This window comes from Lissotriton vulgaris, chromosome 3_1 (genome assembly GCF_964263255.1).
Source record: "Lissotriton vulgaris chromosome 3_1, aLisVul1.2, whole genome shotgun sequence".
NCBI lineage: Eukaryota > Metazoa > Chordata > Amphibia > Caudata > Salamandridae > Lissotriton > Lissotriton vulgaris.
In genome coordinates this window covers 361617081-361632452 of record NC_141689.1, presented here as the reverse complement: position 1 = coordinate 361632452, position 15372 = coordinate 361617081, and the positions used below count along the sequence as shown (strand labels likewise).

Here is a 15372-nt window from a genome sequence, read left to right as displayed (position 1 = left end):
AACACGCAACGCCACTCTAACACGCAACGCCACTCTAACACGCAACGCCACTCAACCACGCAACGCCACTCAACCACGCAACGCCACTCAACCACGCAACGCCACTCAACCACGCAACGCCACTCAACCACGCAACGCCACTCAACCACGCAACGCCACTCAACCACGCAACGCCACTCAACCACGCAACGCCACGCAACCACGCAACGCCACTCAACCACGCAACGCCACGCAACCACGCAACGCCACGCAACCACGCAACGCCACGCAACGCCACTCAACCACGCAACGCCACGCAACGCCACGCAACCACGCAACGCCACGCAACCACGCAACGCCACGCAACGCCACGCAACGCCACTCAACCACGCAACGCCACTCAACCACGCAACGCCACTCAACCACGCAACGCCACTCTACCACGCAACGCCACTCAACCACGCAACGCCACTCAACCACGCAACGCCACTCAACCACGCAACGCCACTCAACCACGCAACGCCACTCAACCACGCAACGCCACTCAACCACGCAACGCCACTCAACCACGCAACGCCACTCAACCACGCAACGCCACTCAACCACGCAACGCCAGTCAACCACGCAACGCCACTCACCCACCCACGCAACGCCACTCACCCACGCAACGCCACTCACCCACGCAACGCCACTCACCCACGCAACGCCACTCACCCACGCAACGCCACTCACCCACGCAACGCCACTCACACATGACACGGAACTCACACATGCAACAACAACAAATGCTATGCCACTCACACATGCAACGCCACTCACACATGACACGGAACTCACACATGCAACAACAACAAATGCTATGCCACTCACACAGGCAACGCCACTCACACAGGCAACGCCACTCACACAGGCAACGCCACTCACACACGCAACGCCAATTACACACACAACGCCACTCACACACGCTACACCACTCACATTCCCAATAGGTATCGCAGTAGGAAAGTTGGAGCCATTACTATTGCAAATAACAATGCCTTTTATTTTTTTATCATTTTTAAAACATAAAGGGCTTTGTCATTTACAAAACCAATAGCTCCAACTTTCCTAATGCGAGACCTATTGGCAACGCCAGTGCTTGTTATAGTTGTTTTCCGTACAATGATCCTCCTTTACTGTGGAGTCCTTACAATTAGGAGTCGAAAAGCATAGAGTTCCTAGGAAGTTCTCACTAATCAAACTTGGAGAAGTGACTTCAACCAGAAAGGCTGCCTTCTACAAAAGAGGTTGTAAGAATACAGTCTGAATAGTTTCAAAGTGGCAGATCAATTTCACCAGAACTAGATTAAACTGATAAGAAGGTGAAATGCCCTTCAAAGCCCTTACGTCTCTGAAAGTATGAAAATGTAATAAGTAAATGTTAGTTTTTTTTTTTAAAGTAACAGATGCTTCAATGACGACTGTAGAAAACCCCGAACTCACACTGGATGCATATCACATGCAGTGCAACACAAAAATCAAAGCGTATGGAGCATGTGGAAGTGCAGTTTTGAATTCTCCCATAATCTTTTAGCAGTGATTAAACTCTATATTTCACAGAGACCGTAAAATATTTCATGGGCCACTGTAAAAGATGGTTGTCATTAAACAACGAAAGAGCCCAAACCAATCTGCACAGCTTTACCATTGCCCATAATGCAATCAATATTCTATCCATAAAAGGTAAACACAATGTCAACATTCTAATCGCAATAAGTGCACATGGCTATCTGTTCCTTTGCAAAGAACCGCCTCAACAAGCTTCCTTTGTACAGATAGAAACTTTTCGTTTTCTTAAGAACCTTTCTATTTCTAAAATGCAACATCAAGCTAACTGCCCCAATACAGATGAGCAATATAAAAAAATTACATAATAGCCAACATGCATAATATGGTCCTATATTGAAACAGTGGAGTTCCCGTGACAATTAAAAACACTGCCTCATAATTGCACCATAACTTAAATGGTTATAGAGGATCAGATTACAGTTACTTGTTACGTATCCAAAAGAACAAACACACACACTTCGAAAGCGCTGTATATAACATTTTAGAATAGGTGCTCAGCCCAACACTGGGGAAAAAAGCTTTCAAAGGAACTCTTGCCTTGAGCTATTTACCTGAATATACAAAAGTACCATTTACATAGAACCATAGTATATTGTACTATCTGTTAACACCTTCACATTTTCTGTGCTGAGTTCTCTAGATGAATCTGTCTAGCCTACCCAGTCACTCACTGATCTACTGGACCAAGAACCCTTTTCTTAGGTTCTTACCTTCCATTCATAATCCAGCTGTTTCATCGCTCGGCAGACTTCAGACATGATGTCATTTGGGCGACTTTGACTCCTTATTCCTAAATGCCATTTGGCCCTTCTTATGCCTAGCTGGTGTTTTGATTTTTGAGGGTTTAATTCATCCAGTGTATGCCGTGGCCGAGGCATTTCAGCTACCAGGAATGGCACCCGTTCAGGATGCGGCTTGTGAAGGTTAGGCTCATCCATATAGGCTTCAGGTGAGCTTGTAGCCAAGTAGAAGTCTTTAGCCTCATTCATTATTCTTCGGTTATCTATAATTAGGTGATAAGCAACTGCCAAAGGGTCCTGGTGATTACGACTGTAAAGACAGCTGAGCACTTCATCTTCTGGGCATTCAAATTTTTCACACACTTCTTTTAACGCCTCATCATCAATCATGTTTGTACTGTATGAAGGATCCTCGGGGAACAGGTACTTTGGAAGCTCCTGTTTAAACCATTCATGTTCCCTGCATAATAAGGGAGGACAAAGGAAAAGATACAACATTAGTTTGCTTCACATTTCCACTTGAAACCAGACTGACTTGAATGGAAATGTATGGCTAACAGTTTGATGGCCAATAGCCTCAAATTAAAGCGAGAAATGAAGAGTATCAAACATTTTAGAACCCTACTGAGGCTACTACTTTGGATTCGGAGTAATCTTAACGCAGACACCATACCCAGGTCTCGGACTTACTGATTGAAGAGTGACTGGGATGATAAACAATTTGGAGGGGGGGTGGGGGGAGGGAGTGTGGTCACCCGATCCCATTATAGCAAACGCTAATGACTTAAACGCTGTACAAGATCCAAATTAGGAAGTCTTCTACTAAGATTAGTCCTCAATTCCTTCAAACAATCCTGGATGTGTAGAATTGTGGGAAATAAGACTGGATCGCGTCTCCGGAACTGTGTTCAAAGGTCATTCCCAAAAAGGTATTTGACAATCGGGTGAATGTAAATACAAACAAAACAAAAAAGGAAACAGTTAAAGGCTTGAGAGCTTTATCTGATTACATCGAGTGGGACATCAACAGTTCATGCACTGTGCCTCATGTCTACATGTAGTAGTACAATTAGTATTAGTAAACGCATGCCTTAAATGACTGAATCCGCTCCCATAGACTACGATAAATGCTTAATTAACTGCTCTTCTCTTTCAAGGGCTAAAATCTACAATTACCATTTAATTTGTGATCACTGGGCTGTTCCGTAACCAATTCAACATTTATCAATTAAAAAAAATTCTTTAGGCTAAAATACCTGCACCAAAGTCTCGGTGGAAGGGGATGTTCAAAAGACACCCATGTGCTATATACAAAATCGAACAATAAAAATGAATAAACACTTTATCAGTAATGGCATAAACATATGGAGTCTTGAATAATCTATCCAAAAGTCGTAAGAACCCCATGGTATTCAACAGATCCAGAATCTGCAATAAACCATTTTGCGACACTCAAGGAAGCGAGGGATGCATTCTACAGGTTTACTAAAATCTTTCCTAGATAACTAAGCTACCCCCAAATTTCAAGTATACACTCTAGAATTACGAAGACTATTCATTCAGTGCTCCCAGGCTCTGTATAATATATTCCTATCAATCTCCAAATGTAAAATATGCCTCAAATATTCAGTTTCAATCAGATGCCCAACAAATGGATTGTCTTCGTAAAAATCACTGACTGTGGACTTGGAATACAAGAAATAGCTTGATCATTAATAAACAGATGTAACTAAGCATATAGTGTGCTCCTCGCTATTCCTGGAGAATTCTATAAATAGAAAGACAGGGGGGAAGGGGGCTGAGAAATCGCAAACATAACAGATTAACAATCATAATGTAGAGTTTGATAGGACGTTAAAAAAAACTTTAATCTTTTCATTGTAAGCTGCCCCCACCAAAAGTACAGTACTTTTAAGAGGTGCCGCCAGAGGCTATTAACATACGTGCCTGATGTCTCGGATCGTTGCCCTCTTCATGGGATCGACCAGAAGCATGTGTTTGAGAAGGCCAATTACAGTAGGGTTTAGATACTGAGGAGTATAAAAGATACCATCACAAATCTTCTTAAAAAGCGTTGGCACATGGTCATCATCGAACGGAAGAGTTCCACAGAGCAATGCATACAAAATAACACCACTGCTCCAGATATCCACTTCTGGACCTGCATACAATCTGTAAAATAACACAAAGTTGATTGCTTATGGAAGAAATAATTGTCACCCTTGAGAGATAGGAGGAGTGTAAACTACTACAATAATGCATCATAATACACCAAGGTTTACCTTCCAGAAATGACTTCTGGTGCGGCATAGTTTGGTGACCCACAGCTGGTTCGTAAGAACTCTCCATCTGACATCATATTGGAAAGACCTAGGACACAAAAAAAATTGTTAAAAGGGTTTGTTGACAGAAGTCTAGCCAGGCTTAGAAATCTGCATTTCCAGGAAGCAATTAACAGACTTTTGGCCAGTATAAACTACTTTGATCTCAGTGGGTAGAAATGAAAAGTCAATTATGTACTAAACCTTGGCATCACTTGCCCATAAAGCTAGCCCTTCTCCACAAATGCTTTTCAAAAGGAATATTAAAAACACCATTTACACCAATAACACTTCGCAGCCGGTCCAATTTTATGCGTTTCACAGAAGTTTCACTTCTTGTAGCAACAAATTATATTCAGATGATCGTTAAAGGTTGAATATTTAAACAAAGACACTTCCAGTACCAATTTAGACTACCCAAACACCAATATTTTACAATGCAAGTTCATTAGTTCGAAGAAAATCTTCGGAGTACTAAAATCTACTTCATCAAATCTTTATTAACAGAAAAAAAATCTACATTTGGCATCGACATTCATTAAATGGTAATTAACAATGGCAAGTCATACATGCAGCCTTAGTTAGATAAATAGGCACATAACAGTTAAATTGAACCACAAGGTCCACGATTAAGATGAGCAAGATGTGATCCATTAGCTCAGTAGCACATGTGGAAATAACATGCAACTAAACCTCCCTTTCTGTAAAAAAAAAAACCTGGAAGGAATATGCTACTTACCAGTATGCATCTGTTCTTGGCATCTAGGGCTGCTGACATTCATATCTGTGCATAGATCGCCGCCTAGTGTTGGGTCCGGATGATTGCACATTGTTGTCCTGGAAGTCTTCGAAGTATCACGAGATAGGTGGCTCCTCCTCTGGACTACAGTGCGCATGGGCATCCACTCCATCCTCAGATTGTTATTAGCCATTGTGGCAGAGATGGGGTGTAATACAGTAAGTGATGACCATGCCGGAGAATGATCCTGAGTGCTGCAGCTGCTACAGGCACCGGGGAGGAGGGCGGGCAATATGAATGTCAGCAGCCCTACATGCCAAGAACAGATGCATACTGGTAAGTAGCATATTCCGTTCGAGGCATGTGGGCTGCTGAATTCATATCTGTGCATAGAATAAATAGCAGTTACCTCCTTAGCGGTGGTTGCCCGTGCCAGCTGCAGCAGTCTGAAAAAGAGTTCTGAGAACAGCCTGTCCTACAGCAGCTTGCTGTTTTGGGTGTACATCTACGCAGTAGTGTTTGGTAAATGTATGTATGGTGGACCATGTGGCTGCTCTACATATATCTTCTAGAGGAATGTTACCTAGGAAAGCCATGGATGCCCCTAGCTTGCGTGTGGAATGCGCTCTTGGGGGAACTGTTAAAGTGCGTTTAGCTTTTTGATAACAGATTTGTATGCACTTAACAATACATCTGGCTGTACCCGATTTGGAAATAGGGTTGCCTTTGTGTTGTGGAGAGAAGGCAACAAACCGTGGTTTAGTCTTTCTAAAGTCTTTTGTCCTGTCGATGTAATACAGGAGAGCTCTTTCAACATCTAAGGTGTGCAGTGCTCGGTCTGCCACAGAATCAGGGTTTGGAAAGAAAACTGGCAGTTCTATGGTTTGATTAATGTGGAACTACGACACCACCTTAGGCATGAATTTAGGGTTGGTACGTAGCACTACCCTATTAGCATGAATTTGTAGGAAAGGCTCTTGAATTGTTAGGGCTTGAAACTCACTAACTCTTCTTAGCGATGTGATGGCTATCAGAAAAGCCACTTTCCATGTAAGAAATTGTATCTCACAAGAATGAAGAGGTTCAAAGGGTGGCCCCATGAGCCTGGTGAGAACTATGTTTAGATTCCAGACAGGTGAAGGAGGGTGTCTGGGAGGGATAACTCTTGAGTCCTTCCAAAAAAGCCTTAATGGCAGGCACTCTGAAAAGGGAAAGATGCTGCCTGTTTTGAAGATAAGCTGCCATGGCGGCCAAATGTATCCTGATGGAACTATATGCCAGATTGCATCTATATAGATGCAACAAATAACATATGATGTTCTGCGTGGACGCATCTAGCGGATTAATGTCATTATTGGAACAGTAGATGACAAATCGCTTCCATTTGGCTGCATAGCACGCCCTAGTTGTAGGCCGCCTTGCCTCCTTGATGATGTTCATACAGTTGAGGTAGCCGAACTATGACCCCAGGACCCATATCGCAAGGCTCAACTGTTGCGGATCTGGGTGCTGAATGTCTCCATGGCTCTGAGTGAGGAGACTGGGCGTGAGGCGCAGCCGTTGGTGAGGCACCACTGAAAGTTCCAGGAACGTGGTGTACCAGGCCTGCCTTGCCCACGTTGGAGCAACCAGGATGAGCGTCATGGATTGCTGCCGCAGTTTGCGTGCCACTAGCGGTATGAGTGGTGCTGGAGGAAAAGCGTACGCAAATCTGCCTGACCAGTTCATCCATATCGCATTGCCCTGAGACTACGGGTGTGGGAACCTGGCGGCGAAGGTTTGGCATTTTGCGTTTTCCTTTGTGGCGAACAGGTCTATCTCTGGATGACCCCACTGCTGGAAATATGGTTGGAGCACTGAGGGGTGTATCTCCCACTCGTGTAGCTGATGGCTGTGCCTGCTGAGCAGGTCCGCCATCTGGTTGTCTTTGCCTGGGAGATGTTCTGCCATGAGGAAGATGTTCCTCGGGATAGCCCACTTCCACATGCTCTGGGCTAGATGAGATAGTTGCGGAGAGTGTGTGCCTCCCTGCTTCTGGATGTAATACATGGCAGTCATGTTGTCCGTCCGGATCAGCACGACTTTGTTGCATAGGTGCAGTTTGAATGCCTTCATCGCCATGAAGATCGCCATCAGCTCCAACAGATTGATATGCATCTTTTGCTGCTGCATCGTCCATAGTCCCTGCACGGTATAATGGAGGACATGCGCTCCCCAGCCCTGGAGAGATGCGTCAGTCGTCAGCACTATTTGTGGGACAGGCTCTTGGAACGGTCATCCCTTGCAAAGGTTTTGTGTTCCACCAATGCAGAGAGTTGTATGCACGACCGGTCACCAACACTAGGTCTTTCAGATGCCCATGAGCCTGGTTCCACTGTCGTGCCAAGCACTCCTGGAGTGGACGCATGTGTATCCTCGCGTGCGGGACTATGAAGATGCAGGAGGCCATCATACCTATCAGCTGCATGAATACCTGCGCTGGGAGCGAGTGTTGGGGCCTGAATTTCTTAATCAGCAACTGCATGCTGTTGACTCTGGCAGAGTTCGGCTGCGTTGTTGCCGTTTGAGTGTTTATTGTTGCACTGAGGTACTGTTGTACATGAGCGGGCTGAAGGTGCAACTTTGAGTAATTTAGTGAAAATCCTAGACTGTGTAGGAGGTGAATTGTGCGTGACATGTGGTTGGCACACTGCTGGGCTGACTTTGCTTGGACAAGCCAGTCGTCCAGGTAGGGATAGACATGGATGTGTTGTCTCCGAAGGTGCGCAGCCACAGTTGCTAAGCACTTGGTGAACACCCTGGGGGCAGTGGTGACCCCGAAAGGCAGGACCTTGAACTGGTAATGCTGATTGTTGACGGTGAACCTGAGATATTTCCTGTGACTTGGGTGAATGGGAATGTGGAAATATGCATCTTTCTGGTCTAGGGTTGCTAAGTAGTCTCCCTGACTGAGCAATGAGAGGACTAGATGACAAGATGTACTGGTTCAGGGGTCTGAGGTCTAGAATGGGCTGCAGGGAACCGTCCTTTTTTGGGATTAAGAAGTACAGAGAGTACACCCCTGTACCTTGCTCTTCTAAAGGCACGAGTTCTATTGCCCCTATTTGCAGCATGGAGAGTACTTCTTGCTGCAATAAGTGCATGTGCTCTGCGGACATAGGACGGTGCCTTGGGGGTATGTTGGTGGGAGTGGAGGTTAGTTCTAGACAATAGCCGTATTGGATAAGTTGTCTCACCCACCTGTCTGTGGTAATGTCTTCCCAGACAGGCAGGAACTGCTGTAGTCTTCCCCCGACCTGTGTTAAATGGTCTGGGGGCAGTGACAAGGCATCACGGTTTGTTGGGGGCGGAGGATCTGGCATTGTTATTTCCACGTCCTCTGCCTTTGGTGCTGTTCCCACGATATCCACCCCTGTCATTCTTGTTATAGGTGGTCTGCGTGCTCCCCTTGTTGTATTGGGCTTGCTGCAATGCTTGACCTCTAGAGGCTCCCCTGTTACTTGTTACCGGAGCGACGAAAGGAACTGCCCCTAAACTGCTGTGACTGCAGAGCTCCCATGGATTTTGCTGTCTCAGTGTCTTTTTAATTTTTTCAAGGGCTGTGTCCACATCAGGACCAAAAAGAAAGTCAGAGTTAACTGGCTGATTGAGCAAAGTTGTTTGGATCTCTGGTTTGAAACCAGAGATGCGGAGCCAGGCATGACGTCTCAGCATTACACTAGTGTTGATGGCTCTAGCTGCCGTGTCTGCTGCATCGAGTGCACACTTGATGGATGCATTTGAAATTAACTTTCCTTCCTGTATTAGCATTTCTGCTCCCTCTTTATAAGCATCAGGCGGGTGTTGCATCAGCTGTTCAACGTGTCGTAGTGAGCCCTATCATATCTGGCTAATAGGGCCTGTGTATTTGAGATCCTCCAAATATTAGCCGCTTGAGCTGCTACCAGTTTGCCAGAAGCTTCCAAGATTTTGGATTCTTTGTCCGGAGGAGGAGCATCACCACTAATTTGAGAGTTTGCTTTCTTGCGAGCATTAGCCACTACTAGGGCGTCCAATGGGAGCTGGCCATTGATGTAGGTAGGGTCCACAGGTGCAGGCCTATATTTTCTTTCAATCCTTGGGTTTACAACCCTTGCCCTTGTGGTCTCCTTGAAAATGTCAGTAGCATGTTTGAGGACACCCTTTAGCATAGGCAATGTCTTTACCGATCTTTCTGAGGTGGAGAAAGTATTGAATAGAAAGTCCTCCTCCACTGGCTCAGCGTGCATTTCAACGTCATGATTAATGGCCGCCCTTTCAATTAAAGCGTTAAACGCCGCCATGTCCTCAGTAGGCGAGGTTTTGACATTATAAGACCGAGTATCAGGCGTAGTGTGTGGATCATCAGGGGCAACAGTGTCAGTCCAGTGTTGAGGTTCCCCTTGAGCTGTGTCAGCATGATAAATAAATCCCTTATGACTGTAATCATCTCCCACATCCTCATCGCTGCGTGTGGGAGAATCGGCATTGTGCCGTGTATAAGACTCAACATGTTCAAAGAGAACAGGTGAGGTGGCTGAATCCTTTTTCCTCTTGAGAGGGATTTTGTATGACTCTAAAGGATGTTCTGGAGCAATTTTCCGTTTGTGAATGGTGAGTCTGCCAGAATCCGAGTCGATGAAGAGCTTCGACTGATTGTCATACGAGGGTACCTGGAACATTACCCCCTCCAGAATGGACTGAGACTTGGAAGGTCCCGATACCTTCTTGGAGGTCTCGGCGCTCCTTTGTGGCTCGAACGATTTTGGGTCGAGCGGTCGGGGGCAGTCCGTATTTAACTGGTGGAGGAAGCCCCGGAGACAAACCGACCGTCTTAGAGATTGACGTCGTCTTCGATCCAATCTGCTTTTGTGGATCACCAGCATGCTTGCGGCGTTGCGTCGACTCGAGCCCATGGTGCGTAGCAGGCACGGCCTTGGGCTTAGACGCGATATGCTCTTTCGGGTCGGGGTTTTTGTTCGACTCGAGGGCCTTGCTTAATATCGGCTTGCAGGATGCAAGTGTTGGTTCGACGGTCTTTTTAGTCTGGAGTCCTTTGGCAGCGTCGCCATGTTAGGACGTCGACAGAGTGACGTGCTTGACCGTCGAGAGTGGCTTCGGCGCCCCGCTCTTCGGGCCGGCGCCCCCTTGTGACCCCGAAGGGTCGATAATACTTTTAGACTTGACTGGAGGCGTCGTTCCGAGGACTGTCTTCAACAGTTTCGGTTTCGTTTTTGCCTCTGTTGGTTTCGATTTTGATGGATCGACCGATGGCTCCTTTGAAGTATTCTTAGCCGGGCCTTGACACGGGGCTATAGAATGTGTAGTAAGATCTCGGCTAAGGCCTTCCGGCGATGCCTCGACCTGAGCCTTAGAGAGCACAGTGTCAATATTAGGCCCCGCGAAAGCGGGTGGGCCTTGCACATCGCTCGAGTCGACATCGACGGCTTCGATGGCCTCCGAGTCGTCTCCTACCTAGACGACGTCTTCTTCATGGACGTAGTCTTCTTCTTCGTCCACACCGAAGTTAGAGTCTCGCTCCGACTCAGGGTCCGACTGCTGGTCAGGATCCTCATCATCGACGCCTTCATCGTCCTCGAAGATGTTCTCCGGCTCAGGCGCCGCTTACTGCGCCGACTGTCGTGCGGCGCGTCGAAGTCGAAGCGTCTTCTTCGACCAGAACTTGGAACAGGCCATACAGCTGGCCTCGTCGTGGTCTGGTGATAAACATTTATTGCACACTGGGTGCACATCAATGTGAGGGTATTTTGAGTTGCAGACGGGGCACCTCTTGAACGGGCTCCGCTCCGTCGTCGTAGTGTGGGCCTTTGGTGTCGAAAAGGCAAACGGCCTTCGACGTTCTGTTCGAAGAACTGGATGAATTACAGGCACCGAACGAGACAATATAGATGCCCCCGAAGGCCTTTTGGCCTTACGCAAAGAGTTTTATACTGATTCCGAACTTGAGTCAATAAAGTACATCCGAACCCAATGGCGGAAAAAAAACAATCTGAGGATGGAGAGGATGCCCATGAGCACTGTAGTCCAGGGGAGGAGCCACCTATCTCGTGATACTTCGAAGACTCTTCCAGGACAACAATGTGCAATCATCCGGACCCAACACTAGGCGGCGATCTATGCACAGATATGAATTCAGCAGCCCACATGCCTCGAACGCCATATTTATGTACACAAGAAGCTACTTTATCCTACCTCAAACTGCACCACACCTGCCCCTCTAGGAGGCTTGAGCCACGACAAGATGTCATTCAGTGTTCAATATTTTCAAAAGAACACCTCAATGTCAAGGTGACAAAGATAGCCCAGAAGAGAATGGCTGTGAACTAAAAGGGCCTAAATTAGAGTTTTAATGACTTAATAACAAATAAATGAAAGAAGGAAAAGCATCTGCAGAAAATTTCGCAGACACAAGGTAATAGTGCTGCCACACACAATCACTGGTAAAAAAAAAGAATATATATTAACGCACCAGTTATCATTGTTGCGTGCCACTGGCATCTTGCCCAGCGCATTTTTTTTTTTAAAGTACACAACTGACGATTGTCCAGTCCTGTGGGTTCTACATGGCGAGCAAGCACAGCCTCCTTTTTGAGGTAACCACCATATCAGTGTTGCTATAGGTGGGGGGTATACGCTTCTGTTTTAGTCAGGCACCTCAGAAAGTGTACATCTATCAAGTCACATTATCCTACGATCTTGTTCGAGGTAATCAGGAAAAATATTTAACCTGTGCAGCATACAGAGAAAGCTGTTCTGAAGCCATGGTAAAACATTTTTTTACCTGCATATAGACTAGTTAAAACATTTCCTTTTATTACTGAAGAAGGATGAGCATAAGGCAGGGAGTATACCCATGAAACACAACATTTGGTTGACAATAATGGAGGACTCTGGAACATTACATGATGCAAATGTATATTTTGTATGGAAATTTGTAAATGGAAATTACATCAGGGAAAGGTTCTGAAATGCAGGAGGATCACAGTGATAGTAGACAACGATGACTACTTTTGTTGTTTTATTTCTTTGTTTAATTTCTTCTTCTCTTCTTCGAAATGGTGACCACTTGAATTATTTTATTGTGTTACCACAAGTATGTTTAGTATAGTAGTACCACCACCACAGTCACCATTTCTACCTACCCCAGGTGAACCACTTCTGGATTGTTGGGGATGGGAAGCTCTATCCCCAACCTATGTTGAGATATTATAGGGAGAAGATTGCATACCATAAAGAAAGTTATAATTGTTAAAGCATCGCATAGGTGGTTTCGGGTAAAAAGAATACAAAAATCTACCCATTTGAGTACAAACTAGTAATTTAGATGTCTACAAATATGTCTCAAAACAAATGGATCTAAGGTATGGAAGAAAAATACTATGATCAAAAGGTTACTGTTTTAATCAAGCAAAAAAGGGGTAGGAGAAAATATTTCGATTACCGACCACCACTTGCGATTTTAAAAATGTTAACTGTGGACAAATTTCGAGGGATCAATCGCCTGTGTATCCAACAAGAAAGTAAAGGAAATGTGGGATAGTAAGGATAGTTCACTTAATGCAGCAATAGATATTGCTTAAGGGAGAGAGCATTCAGAGAAGTTTGTACAAGAAATTAAGTGGAAATCCTAAAGCGGAGGTACATGCTGTAAACAATACAGAGAGTAAACCTAAGAAAAGAATGCTCTGCAGGGAGAAAGGGAAAATGGCTCAACCAGTTGCAATAGGTGTAGTAGTTAAATCACATTCAAGAAATGCAATAATGTGCCCTGTAATAAGATGCAACAAGCAACAATAAGTACTAGAATGAAGAAAGTGAACCTTGCATCCGAGGGTAACAAAGTTTGTAATGAATGTGCAGGTGGATTAATGTGCATGGTACACCCTACTAGGAAACGAGGTGATGCATAAGCTATGGAAAGGTAAGGGTTGTATCCTCCTGATGTGTGTTAGGGGGGGAACACGGATCACAAAATTGAGCAAATGGGATAATTTGGGGCACAGTCAGATTTTGCTAGCTAACATGAGCGAGGTAAGGTCTATATAGCTGAGAGGGGATGACCATTGTATTGTAAGTCCATTAGGAGGAAATGGGAGTAAAACTGGTTACCAGGGCTGCTACTCCAGTCTCGGAGACCTTTAAAACAATGAAACAGTTGAAAAGAAAAATTTCAGGATGAACACTTGACTGAGAAATACTGGACATTCAATTCTTATTCAGTTTTTAATGGAAAATTTGGTGAATTCCGTGGGTTCAGACAAAGCATAACTCTGCAACAAATGGGAAGTACCTGTATGCCATAGAGAGAGAAACATACCATTCTATAGAGGAAAACTAAAAAAAAAAAAAAGCGAAAACATTGTGAGGAAAACATAATCGAACCAGTCGAGTGGTAACCTTTGTTTTCTCTGGAGGTACACATTAAAGGCTTCAGGTGATCTAAAAATGCATTGACCATCTCAGTCTCAAAGCCTTATGAGGTCACCCACTGCCAAATCTACATGAGATGGTCTTCTACATGGACGAAATAACCCTATTTTTAGACTCACTGTATGAAGTGTGCATGACCAGGTCAGACGTGATGAAAACTACGTTTTTTTAATCACATTTTGTACTCCCGAAGGAATGTATGGCTACTAAAGAATGCCATTTGGGCTACTATCCATGCAGCATCAGTCTTCTAAAGACTCATGAAGGCCTTTGGAAGGAATGCAAGGGGCAGTGGCATTTCAAGATATATTTTTGTCTTTGGGAAGGTTATGGAGGAGCATGATGAGAATTGGGGCATGGTATTGGATTCATGGTATAAAAATTAAAATAAACGCTCTCTGAAACGGTCTTAATGCAAAAAAGTAGTTTATTAGTGGCTCTAGCATAAAAGCAAAGCAAAACCATGGTAAAGCAATCTTTTAAGCACCAGTTCCAGGGGCCAAAGAACAACTGGTTGCTCTTCTTGGATTACAGAGTGTTCGAGATGGGGTTTCTGGTTGGCGAAGGTGTACAACCCAGCCAGTGTGAACCCACCATTCTAGTCAGGGTAAGCTAGATACAAAACTGATATAATCTGTGCTCACTCATCAAAAGAGGTAATGTGTAAAGTATTTGTGCACCACACACACACTTTAAAGCTAAAATAAAAACAAGACCAAAACGATAGAAGTCACATGTATACCTTTGGAGATATGCTTATTTGAACAATTTCACATTGAATGCATGTAAAACCTACTCCTTTCTAGTACGTGCTTTATGGTAATCTTCATGCGATTTCAGCAATCCCCATTGGAGATAGCTGATTAACATTCCCACTGTCGAAGGGGATAGAGCAGAGCTCCAAAAACGGGTTTAACACCACTGCTCAATAGTTACTGAAGTGGGAGTTGCGATTCTTCGGCCAGTCCCTAGAGGTTGTGCGCTTGGGGATGCAACCGGCTGAGAGAATGCAGGCAGTTACGAGGACCTCGCAGGTCCAAAAGAGAACAACACCTTTGTGGGGTGAGACCTTTGGTTGAGGCAGCGCGGCCGGAATTGCAATCATAGGGACAGAGCTCCCGGTTTGGCTATCCCCTCCCTCAGTTTGTGCAGATTGTGAAACACCACAGCAGTGATTCCAGCATGGCAGACTGGCCTGTTGTTGCCCTGGCAAAGTATCAACACTGGAATGCGGCCATCAGCAGGGCTGTGCTGTTTGGTAGGACCCAACAACAGCTGACAAAAGAGGCACGGTCCTTCACCGAACTGAAGTGCGGAGGGCCTTTCTTTCAAACACATGTTCTTTCCTGGTGAAAAGAAGTGAGCTGGAGTTCCCAGCACATGAAGTGCTCGACTTTGCGCTCATTCTTTGCAGAGCGGGCTCTCACAGTAGCGTTCTGAGAATGAAACAAAGTCATTGATGGCATTAGACTTCGGAGAACAGGGGCAAGCTAACAAGCACTTGGGGAACACAGTC

At 45.1% G+C, this 15372-nt stretch overlaps 1 protein-coding gene across 1 annotated transcript in view; it reads right to left on the bottom strand.

Moving 5' to 3' along the window:
* Window positions 1-15372, bottom strand: part of PRKAA1 (protein kinase AMP-activated catalytic subunit alpha 1) — a 258046-nt gene that overhangs the window by 84868 nt on the left and 157806 nt on the right. The window contains exons 5-7 of the mRNA XM_086960578.1: window positions 4610-4697; window positions 4275-4499; window positions 2298-2787 (exon numbers count right to left, since the gene is read on the bottom strand). Coding sequence (XP_086816704.1) covers window positions 2298-2787; window positions 4275-4499; window positions 4610-4697 — 803 coding nt within the window. The remainder of the gene's footprint in view (window positions 1-2297; window positions 2788-4274; window positions 4500-4609; window positions 4698-15372) is intronic.